Below are 12,003 nucleotides of genomic sequence, written 5' to 3' on the forward strand. Positions count from 1 at the left end.
TTGTCCTGCAGCCAGAGTAAGTAGTCTTGAAAGAATCTTGCCTTTAAAATAAGCTTTTTATTTTGGACTAGAATGTGGTGGTCTTCTACAACTGCTTTAAAATAAAGGGTTATTGTGGGTGGTTGTGTCAGTGTTACATATCACCACTAGATTAAGCCTTGTGATGGTGGCATTTTGTGATTTCTGCGTTGTTGTTTTCGTTCCATGAAAGTACTGCTGATACTGGTTCCCTTTTATTCATTTCTTCATATTAGAGTGGAAATGTAGTTTGTTCATAATGGATTATTGATTGGTCTGAGAACAGCAGAAGCCCCAAGGCCTTGTCATCAATGGTACTTACTCTCCCAATAGTGAATGCATCACTTCATGCAGCTATTCGCAAACCCAGTCTGTAGGATATAAGCCCGTAATTGTTAATCTTGTACAGCGCCGTTTTTAGGGAGAGGAACTCTTCATTGTCATTATGGGATTTTCCCCCTCAATTTGTTCAGAGAATGGCCCCTTTGTTTTGCTAGCAAGATAAAGCTTGTCCTGGATGTTAATGATATATTTTAATTCCTTGCTCGTAATACTACAGTGTAACTAATAAAGCACATTGCTTTGTCTCCAGAAGACAAACACGCACAGTACACTAAAACACAAAATATGTACTGAGTGGGTGACAGCTCTGTGTTTCTCCACAAACCCCGGAGCAGCGCAGAGCAATCCCTCCCCTGCCCCCCGCGCTCCTGAACTGCTTCTGTAGGACCAACCAAAAAACTGGGTTATGCTGTTCCTATTGTCTTGCTGGCTTGGTTTCGAGAGAGGTCACCTCCCTGCAGATGCATACCTCGAGCTTTTTCAGCCTTGGTGTTTTTTATCTCTATTCCAGTGGATTTGTTCCCCTGCTAAGGGTGCGGCATCGGTTCAGAAAGGCCGGACTCTGCTTTCGCAGCCCTGGCTGCCGGTCTGGAGCCTGCTGCAAAATGTCATTAGCTCTTGGAGGGAGAAAGACACAGAAACATACGATGTAGTCAGAGAAGCTCAAAATAATGTTTCACTGTTCAAATGGCAAACTTCTCAAATGGGAGCAGCTTCCTCCATTGCAGAGAAAGGCTGGTTTAAAATGATTAAACAAAAAAGTATTACAAAATGCTGCTTAAGGATTTTCTAAAACATCAGCTGAAATAAACTTAGGCTAATAGAAATTCTGCATTTTTCCAGGAGCTTTTTATTTTCACTTTCCAGTCCTAGTGTCAGTTTTGGCAGGCCTAAACAAACTTCAGGAGGTCTGTTGTTAAGATGACTGTGTGTAATAATTGAGTACATTTGAATCATCTTCCGTAACTGGCTCTGGATTTTCTGATAACTTTTTTTTTTTTTTTCCTGGATTAGTTTGGATTAGTCTCAAAAAAATAAGTTCAGAGCTATGTTGTGTTTACCTAATGGCAAGTTTATTCCCCAGGTCAGTGGACATTGGGATTTTCTGTAAACTTAAGGGTGGGCTGATTATTTCAAGACATACTCACTCTTCTACCCTCTGGTAGAGTATAAAAGGTGTTACCAGCTCAACGCAGTAAAGGGTCTATAGACAAGTGATGTGGTCCATAAGAGTTATCTCGGTAGGATGGGAGCCTAAACAGGGATGTCAGGATCAGGTCTTTGATCAAGGCTATGGACCAGAGACCCCGGGTGTTGAGAAGGAGCCAGGTCCCCCCCAAGGAGAGGAAGAGAGCACTCAGATACAATAAGGTGCGCATATGTGGAGAGCAGTGGCTCTGCAGCTTGAGGAGAAGATGTGGAGGGGAAGAAAGGTGTCTGCAATTCAGTGAGTGTGAAGGCTTGCAAGGCAGTTGTAAAACCTTTCATCCGTTCTTTTTTTCCACTTAGCTGTCTTCTAGTGTCTTACTGTGAACAGCAAAGTCTCTCTGACTTGGGGGCAATCCGAGCCGCCTCAAATCTGGAGAGAAGTGGTCTCCAGGCTGCCGTTCTTTGAAAGATAGAACTTTCTCAAATTCACCTAGATGTCTGCCTGAAATATCATTGCATCATCTAGAAAGAATTTCAGCAAGATATTTTATTCCACAAGATCACACCTCACAATGATATGTGTGTTGTTTTTTTTTTTTAGTCACTGTTCCTTTTGGCAGAGGAGCATGATGGAGTGATTGGAGTGCATATTCAAGCCTCTTGGAGATGAGAAGAGCAATATTTCTACAGTGCATTTATCTTTCAGATGTGACTTGAAATATTTACACCCAAACTGAAAGCATTTGATTTCAAAATATACATGTTGCTATTTGAAAAGGTCTGCGAGGCTTCCTAAATTGTATATTCTTGTTTATTACCTATTGAAGAGTTCTCTCATCCTGCCCCTCCAGCCCATGCAATATAATTTTTAAAGTCAAGTTAAATTGAGGGAAAACAAAGAGTTTATAGTTTTCTGAATGCTGGAACGGGAATAATTTTATCCTAAGTTTTCTTCTGTCTACGCTGAACAAGATATTTATATGCAAGTATATGACAGAAATGAATTTGCAGTTACGTTTTTAGTGTGGTATCTCTTGTGTTGTATTTTTTCTGAGTGGCACAAAAAGGCTTTAAGAGGGGTTTGTGTAGCCAGCTGCAGGGGCACAGCCTATCTCATCCTCTTCCAGAATGTACAAGTGGCATAAAGAGTATCAGGTATTGCAGAGTGCTTCCATTTTATTTAAACCATTGCTCCCTGCACTTTTACCTGTGTGCCTCACTTTACAAGTAATGGGAAGGTCTCGCACCAGCCACAAGGGCAATACAGCTGAGTGTACCTGCTGCAGTGCTGGCAGGGTCTGATGGTCTCCTGGGGAAGCTGTGGGTGATACTGGGACTCCCAGGTGGCAGCAGGTTGGCTTTGGCCAAACGCCTTTTCCCTCAAGCCAAAAACTTTCCAAGGTTGCTTTTTAAAATCGGAGCGTGTTAGACGTTTTGGTGCCTAAATGTTTGAAATAGAATCGATTTACATTTCCTTACGGCTTGTGCCTGTAGGGATCTCCATACCTTGGCAGCCTGAGAGAAATCTGCAGGCTTGATGCAACTCCGCTCTGAATTGTGTGTGACAACCCCGAGCTGAGGAACTGCAGGCTGAACTTGGACCAAATTGATGACAGGTTACCAGCTACCACCTGAAATTACTTACTTCATGCAGTTTTAGTAGCCTTAGGGTAGCTGGAGGTGGCCGGATTCCATGTGTGCTGAAAGAGTATTATTTCAGAATACTTCCAAATTCATAATTATGTCCAAATATCTTTATCTTTGCAGTCAGCCAGAAGAATACAAAAAAAGACATGGCAAAATTTACTTGCTGCAAAGGACTAAACAGTGTGGTTTGGTTTACTAGGTGACATCTGCCATCTCTTGTGCCATTTTTGATGTTGAAATAGTTGTCTGATAACTAAGGTGGACGTTACTAAGCTAAAGTTGTTAGAATTTTGTTGTTGTTTTCCTTGTTTTGTATGTTCAGTCTCCGGAATGGAAGCAGTTTTCAAAGTTGTCATTTTTATTTAGTATTTGCTGCTTGTTTCCCTTCCAATGAATGCTAGCTTTGTTGTTGTGCGAAGAGCCCCTCTAAGAGAATTACTTCTAAGTGGCACTCAAAGGATGCGAGGAGAGAGTTGTGAGCTGCTCCGGGATGGCTGTCAGTCAATTTGTCAAAGCCTAAAGCAGGCCTACACGTACTGCGTAAAGAAGACTTGGATTTGGTGAACGTTCATCCTCCCCCAGGAATTTCTATCTGTGGAAGATCAGACTTGAAATTCTGCTGGCTTTAAATGCGTATGAATTCAAACAGTTCAAAACCAGGAATACTTTATTTCAACTCCTTAAGTTATAAATTGCAGTGCGCAGGCCAAGCTAAAGTAACAAAGCTGAACCATTTTTCTCGGAATATTATGGTGAAAATGATACATTTCCATTAAGTATTTTAGATTAATGAAATCATTTGGTGTTTATTTATTTATTTTTTAGCTCAGACTTATTTTTCCCCCTCAGGCCTAATTGAATATAGGGCATGGGGAATCTCCCGTGAGTGGCTGGATCTCTCTCATAAGTAATGCTTTCTTCATATCCTCGTTTTCGTAACGAAGCTTCATTAATGAAAATGCTATGAATAATTAAAGTGAAATATGTCAGGACTAAGCATAGGAAAGCTGTAGCCAAGTAAACAAAGGGACTCTAAAGCTTGGGATTTATATGTGCCTGAACTGCTGCTTGCAACATTCTCGTCTAAGTTTGGCTCTTAAAACTCTTCTGAACTTTCAGACAGGAAACACTATAGAAAGTTGAATTAAGTTGGGACCTACATTTTTTGTTTAAAAGTACTGTACAAGCCTACAGTTAAGCAGTGTACTCACTGGTGTAAAGTACAGAAAATGCAGAATGTAGAAAACAGTATCTAAAATACCCAGAACGATCTGTCCCCAAGGCTTACTGGCTTTTTTTTTTTCCCCCCTGCTCTACAATGGTGCAGAACATTTCAGAAGCAGCTGCTGCTTGTTCAAGTATACTGTAGTGTTAAATGCAAAAAAAAATATTACTTTGCTGTTTCTTTTTATTGTTTAATACATTTTAGGTCAAGTCTTTGATTATGAGACAATGTGGGTTGCTACTTGGCAGACTTGGATTATGGGTCAAATAAATGAAGATGTTACTTTGAGTTGTTTCATCCATCAATATGCAGTGGAAAGCACATTTTTTATTTGCTGTTTTGCATGTTTTTACCATCTGGTGCAGCAACAACTTCTAGTGGCTGCCACTCAGGACATTTGTTGTGAGGCTGCCCCTTAACTTGGTCTTAAGTAACAAATTTCAGGGATTAATTTAGATACTCTTATTTGTAACTTCATGCTTCTAAGGAGTTCTGAATTTGTGATCTGATGTGATTTTTATTTTTGTACCTCCCAAAGGCTAATATGTTAGTCATACAGTCATGATATAAAAATGCTTCATTCAAGAAATGAGATTGCATTTGTAATACATCTGTTTTAGATATTACTATCAGCTGAGAAAAAGGTTGTTTGGGTAGATGTTGTAGATAGCTCTTAATGTGCTGTACAGATAACAGATATGCAGAAAATCAAACCCAGAAATGAATAGTTTTGTAGCAAATAAGAGGTCTAGATTAATGTAAACATAATGAAATTATTCTATAATGTGTAACTGAGATGAACATTGCATCAGTTTTACCTTTTTGTTATGCTTATGCTGGTGATGTGGTTAAACTGTATTTGTTCATTTACATATTGGAGAGACAGAGGTGAATACAATGAGAAACCTCAGTATTTGCAACTTTAGATCTGCAACTCTTTATTTTTTGAGTCATAGATACCAAGTGATGGATGTGTGAATATAGAGTCTTATTTTGATTCTGCGGATTTTTAGCTAAATCTTAAGATGCTGATGTTTTCTAAACGCAGTAATAGTTCAGTTCTGTTTATTGGAGAATGCAGTATTCTTTGATCTAGTTGTGTGCTGTTTGTAGTACTTAATGAGCATAGGAAAGGGGGGAGATTTTTGTTTTACAGTTGTGGTAATTGAAAAAGAAGCCATCTATTAAAATCTAACCATTGATTTTTGGTATATGCAAGGTGGAGAATTGCTGGTGCATTGTATCTTGCATTGCTGAGGCAGATAATGACCCTTGTAATTTATTGTGGCAAGATACAAATACTTTTAAACTTCTATTAATCTGGTTTGTTAATCAAAGTTGCTTCTCACTTTGTTTATGGTTAAGATTCTTCTTCATTGAGGTGGGTATTCTTGTGGTTTCCTGTATGTCTTGCTGACATAAATCACCCACTTTTAAGATGAGTTTATACCTAAGCACATTATCAGTTTACTTTGCTAAGATGGAGACTAAATATTACACTTGGAGTTTTCTTCCTTGTTGTCCATCAGGAGATAACTTGTAGTTATACAGAATGTTTTGTCAGACTCTGCATTCTTGTTTTCTCTTTAATCAAAGTAGTGAGCATATGCAGTCTCTGCGCCTGCTCTGTGCATGCCACATCAAGCACAGCAGAACTGTCTGAGACGCAAACTAATGCAGTTGCCAGCAGGAATATGATATTTGCTAAAGTCTCTAGGAAAGCCTTTTATCTTTGGCAAGTTAGTATTTTACATGAAATTACACATGATGGAAAAGCCACAGATTTAAAGTGTAATAACCCCCTCAAGAAATGTTTTCCTCATTTAAGGTGTATTTTTAGTTGCTTTTGCTTGGTTTTAAAACAAAAATATTTCTAAAGTTTGTGTTTCTTTAAGACGATGTGATGTCAGTGTATGGAAATGAATTCTTTTTTCACGGTTGCTCCTTTTTGGATTTTGTTTATTAATGATCCTTTGAATACTTGCCATTGAAGACTAGAATATCAGTGAAAAGAGAAGCTGCTGCTTTTTGGTAAAATAAATTTTAGTATAGTATGCTTTTGAATGTTGGTGTGAGTGACAGAAACTGTTGAAGTCAGAATATTAATAGGTTTAAATATATTTAAAGAGCCTACTTACATGATTTTTGTACGTTTACATGATTTTATTCTTGTTTCAGGTGATCTATCCAATCCACTTACTGAACACACAGAGATAAATCGGTGCTTTGGGCTCTCTTGAGCAGCTGCAAGGAGAAATGTTACCCTGAGAATGAAGCTATAAAACGTCTCCCTGCAGAACCGTATGATTGAAAACGCGGTCCAGCCCTCCTCTGCTGCCGGACATGCTTTTGTCCTCCTGCCCCTCTCACCCAATGTTGCAGTAATACAGATGGATCGTGGCAGAGAGGCAGAAATGGAGTTACGGAGGTCCTCCAGCCCAGGCAAGCTGAGCAAGAACGACATGGATGCTGACAAGACCATGTGCCACAGCTGCTGCATCTGCGGTAAAAGTTTCCCTTTTCAGAGCTCATTATCGCAGCACATGAGGAAGCACACGGGTGAGAAGCCCTACAAATGTCCTTACTGCGATCACAGAGCTTCCCAAAAGGGCAACCTGAAGATCCACATTCGTAGTCACAGGACAGGCACTTTAAGTCAGGGACACGAGGTGGAGATGGGAGAGGCGCAGCTGGGTGAGATGGGTGTTTCGGAGGGTCTCGGTGGCTGCACTAGTCCCACCAAAAGTACATCTGCCTGCAACAAGATCTTGAATGGCACTGCTCAGGTAGACAGCAGCAAGATCTTGTTGAGAAGCAGCAAGAAGGAGGTCGCAGAGGCGGTGCCCGCCGAGGAGGATGGCAAGCTAACTGCTTACCCGTGCACCTTCTGCAAAAGCAAATTCGAAAGGAAGAAGGACCTGGAGCAGCACCTGCACCAGGTCCACAAACCTTTCAAGTGCAGGCTGTGTAGCTACATGACCTTGAGGGAGGAGACGTTGTTAAACCATGTAGAGAAGGACCATATAACCGCTCAGGTCCCGAATGGGGAGGCCTACACTGAGAACTGCAAGAGCGAGCTGAGCGCCGGCGAGTTTCCTTGCGAAGTTTGCGGCCAGGCCTTCAGTCAGACCTGGTTCTTGAAAGCTCACATGAAAAAGCACAGGGGCTCGTTTGATCACGGCTGCCACATTTGTGGCAGAAGATTCAAAGAGCCCTGGTTTCTCAAAAACCACATGAAGTCGCATGGCCCGAAGACTGGGAACAAAAACAAACTGAAAAATGAGCTGGAGCTCATAGCCACTATCAATGACGTGATACAGGAGGAAACGATTGTGACGGGCCTGTCTTTGTACGAAGTCTGCACCAAGTGTGGAAATCTGTTTACAAACATGGAAAGCCTAAAAGCGCACAATGCTGTTCACTACCGGGCTCAGCGGAGCAGCGCCGGGGATAAAGCCGAGGGCTTAATTGACGGGAGCCTGAGCCCCTCAGTAACAAAGCAGTTTTTCTTGCAGTGTCTCAATCTAAGGCCATCTGTAGGGCTGGATAGAGTTACAAGGGGACAGACTGGAAAAAGAGTAGCCGAGCTGGATCCAGTCAGTAGCTACCAAGCTTGGCAGCTGGCCACCAAAGGAAAAGTAGCAGAGCCCTCCGAGTATGTGAAGTATGTGGGGTGGGATGAGGCCCTGGCGGACGCGGACGTGACTTACGACAAGGATAAGAGGGAGTACATCCTTGTCAACCAGGAGAAGCGCAAGCGGGAGCAGGATTTGCCCAGCTCCTCCAGCAACCCCAAGAAGAAGAGCTGTCCCAGCGGGCGCCCGGAGAAGACCAGCAGCGCCCCGCCAGGGGAGAGCTGCCCGCTCACCCAGGGCAACCTGGACTACCGTCCCTCCTCGCGGCAGGGCAGGCGAGCCACCCAGAACAAGTCCACCGAGTGCTTTGAGTGCGGCAAGGTCTTCCGCACCTACCACCAAATGGTGCTGCACTCCCGGGTGCACCGCAAGGAGCGGAGGAGCTGCCGCGAGGGCGGGACGGCCGCCCAGCCCGACCGCTATGGCTCCAGCAGCGAGGAAGGGGACTCGGGCTCTGTCAGCGGGCCCAGCACGCCCGGCTCTGCGTCCGCCCCGGAGGACTCGGCCACCTCTGGCTTGGGGGAGGAAGGGGCCGAGGAGAGCTCGGAGGAGGGAGCAGCTGACCCCTCGTTAGGTAAGATGGCTGATGGCTGGCCCTGCTCTCTCTGGGCTGCTGGGACCTGTGGTCCCTATCCCCATGTCGTGAGCAAAGGGAGGAGGCAGGAGGTGCATCGCTCCTTGTCTCAGCGTGGCAATTTCGTTGTTGCTGGTGTAAGTAATAAAAATGAGATCTGAGGACATGTTCAGAAGGTATAGGTAAACTTGGTTCAACGAAGGACTCCTGAGAAGTGTCTTAGTTACCTGTAGCAAGTCACCTCTACTGTTACCTTAGGGACGGGGTGTCCTCCCTGCACATCTAAGGAGCTATTTTGCCCCAATTTATGGACACCCAGCACCTTATCTTGCCTTTAGCGTGCAGGTGTGGTAAGGGTGCAGCTTGCATGGTGTCGCCCCAAAGTGCGTAAACTCGTTAATCGCCAGCATGAGAGTCGTTTCTCTCCTCTCCCTTCTGCTTTGCTTCCCAAACTTGTGTTTATAACTCCAAGGGCTATAATTAATCTCTCTGGGTTAAAGCGGTCCTTTGAGCCCAACGCTACTAAATGGAACAAATTATTCTCCAAATAGCAGCAAAGTAAATATTTGAAAGAACACTATTAAGCACTTTTGTATCGTTCTTTTCTTCTTCTGATTTTTGTTGTTCACCATTATTTGTTTTATAACACACTCTTTAGATATGTGAGATTAACCATTCTTTCCTTATTAGCCTTGTGTGTTTTTTTGTTTCTTTGTTTTGCTTGGTAAGCATTAATATATTCGTCCTGGTTTTCTTCCTTATTTTTTTCTGAAGAATAACGCTATCTGTAGAATTAAGCTCATTTTCAAGACCATCTCTGATGAAGGAATCTGCACCATTGTTGAAGAGAGTGGATATACTTAGTTAGCTATGTTTTTGGGTGGATTTTTTATAAATGTGACTTCTCCAGTGGCTACAGACCCTGCAACAGCCAAGCAACGTTTGCCAGGATCGTGTATTAATTATACATTTTTCATAAAGCAGTTTTAGATATATTTTGTGTCATTAAGCTTCTTTCATAAAATTTTCAGGGTTGTACGACAGCTGAAGTTGGGGCCGGCACTGCTTGACAATGTGGCTTGCAAAGTGTAAGCTTAGAGGGAAGAGAGAGCCACAGGACTGAAACTGGGAGGGTGGAAGTGGATAAAACCCACCTGTCTGTCCTTAAAACTTACAAGAAGTGTCCTAAACTTGATTTTGCTACAACTTGGATCAAGTCTTCCATGGACAAATTGGATGCACAGTAGAACAGAAATTTAAATTAAACTAGGAAATCATCTCCACCCCCCACCCCCTTCTTTGTTAATGCTTTTCTCTCTATTGCACAACTCCAAAAAGTCCTAGTGACAAGTTGAGAAATATTTTCACTGTGATTACTTGCACATTTAAAAATTTCAAAATTTGTCTTTCCCATTTACTGTTTGTTGGATTTGGGTCTTTTAAAAAAAGTTGTTTATGGGAGTGTACTTGCTTTGTGTGAAAATCCTTCAGCTGCTGCCTGAAACACCTCCATGCAGTTGACACAAAATGTAGTTACAAAGCTGCAGCTTCGTCTGGAGTTAAATGGGGCTGCCATGTTTTACCGGTGTAATGTACCAGTGCCCTTACGGAAACCGCTGTGATGGAAAACCATCTCTCTGGAGACAGGCTGAAAACACTGGAACACTTTTCACACGATATTCAAACAGTAAGGTTGTTCTTCTATGCTCTCCCTATTCAGTGCTTTATTTTTAACAAGAGGAGCTGTCTCACCTCTTTCTCTGTCCCAGTTCTTACCTCAGTTCAAGCCCAGCCTTTGTCTCATGAGTGAAAGGTGAGAGTTTAAATTGCACAGCAATTTCTCTCACAGGAATTAAGGTGACTGGATTAACCACTGTCTCTAGCCAACACCAGGAAACTCATTTCTTTGGGTGCCAAATGGGTTCTTATCTATTTTGCTGAACATTAAAGAAGCAGCAAACTGATCGGCCTAAATAAAGGAGCAACTTGGAAAAGGGATGTGTTTTGCATTGATTAGCTGAGAGGGTGGCTGCTGCATTTTATATTTAACAAGTGACAAAGACTTTTTAATTAAAAAGAAAGGTGTTTTTTGTTTGTTTGTTTTCAGTAGGTCAAGATTCGAAACTTAAGTTTCTCAGTTTTCTCTTTTGGGTATCACGTTTACTGAGACTGCTCTTACATAGTTTCCTAGGGGACTGTTGTCCTGTCCAGCAAGCTGTAGGATTAGTTTTACTCTTATGCAAATTGCTGTTTTAACTCAAGAGGCTTTCTTTTCCTCCTCTACTAACAGAAACATAAGGTCTACAGAATATAGGCCAAATTCCACCCTTGCGTACACTCCCGTTAAAATCAGATATTCTGATGTGGCCTTCAAGTCTGTTTTGTCCTAGAAGTGCTGTGGTTTGCTCTCTGCTGCTGTGGCTCGTTTTAGTTATTCTTGCTGGTGAACCTTTTCTGGCGAGAGCAGAGCTCCAGTGCTCCAGACAGCAGCCGCCCCCAGCAGAGGTGGGCAAACCGTGCTCTCAGTTCCTCTTCCTGACATGCCTGCTCTGGTATTATTTTTACTCAGACTGCGGTCAGGAAAATCTTGTGTTACTCGTAAGATTATTTTAAATAATATATGTATTTTTTTTTACTTTCATATCCCCCCCCCCCCCCCCCCCCCCCATTTGATATTTTGACAAATTGCTTTGTTACGCAAGGTTAGAAAAGGGGCTCGGTACTACCAGGTATTGAATGTTCTGGTCGTGTTTCACCTGAATGTACCTCTTTGTGCATTTAATTCTTAATAATCTCAGTAGCCCTGTTGACACACTTGGTGGTAGGTGGCCTGCCCAGCCTCTTGCAGCAGGGAAGCTGGCTAAGTACCTCCGTGGTCTCTTAGGGCCAGCAGACGTTGAGGCTCAGGGTGACTAGAGCTGGGGAATAGCGATAGGGCTTATTGGGAGAAAAGCAAGAAATGCACCTTGCATGTGAAATGGGATTGAGAGCCTCTAGGGCAGCCACTTCTTTACTCTTAACACATCAGTAATTTGTCTCTGCTGTGTATGTAGAGTAACATAATGATTTCTCAGGCATGAGAGCAGTGTTTGCAGACCCAGCTTATCAGTTGCCAGGGGGAAGCTGGCTGGTTACAAACTGCTTTCTGTCTTACTGTACGGGGGGTAGAAAAGTAATCATTTTCACGTGTCACATAGGTGGAGTAGTGTGTGATACCTGCCATACAAAGTTGTCATATGCATGATGTAGATGTGCTTCGTATGACAGCCACATGGGAAAAGGTGCCCCAGAGCACAGACTACCTGTAAAGAGCAGACTGAATATTTTTGAGGTCCCCCTGCCCCAGATGAGTCTTCATTTTTATTTGGCATTCAGGCCACTAGCAAACTGTACCTGAATTTCCACTCAGATGA

The 12,003-nt window shown here is 42.7% G+C and overlaps 1 protein-coding gene across 10 annotated transcripts in view; it reads left to right on the forward strand.

Moving 5' to 3' along the window:
* The window catches only part of ZNF516 (zinc finger protein 516), a 186,062-nt gene that overhangs the window by 102,263 nt on the left and 71,796 nt on the right, over positions 1-12,003 (forward strand). For all 10 annotated transcript variants that reach the window (XM_080578639.1, XM_080578634.1, XM_080578642.1 and 7 more), the window contains exon 2: positions 6,560-8,590. In XM_080578639.1, the coding sequence (XP_080434765.1) occupies positions 6,685-8,590 (1,906 nt within the window). In that variant the 5' untranslated portion in view covers positions 6,560-6,684. The remainder of the gene's footprint in view (positions 1-6,559; positions 8,591-12,003) is intronic.

The sequence above is a fragment of the Anser brachyrhynchus genome (assembly GCF_964034855.1).
Source record: "Anser brachyrhynchus genome assembly, chromosome: 2".
NCBI classification, from domain to species: Eukaryota; Metazoa; Chordata; class Aves; order Anseriformes; family Anatidae; genus Anser; species Anser brachyrhynchus.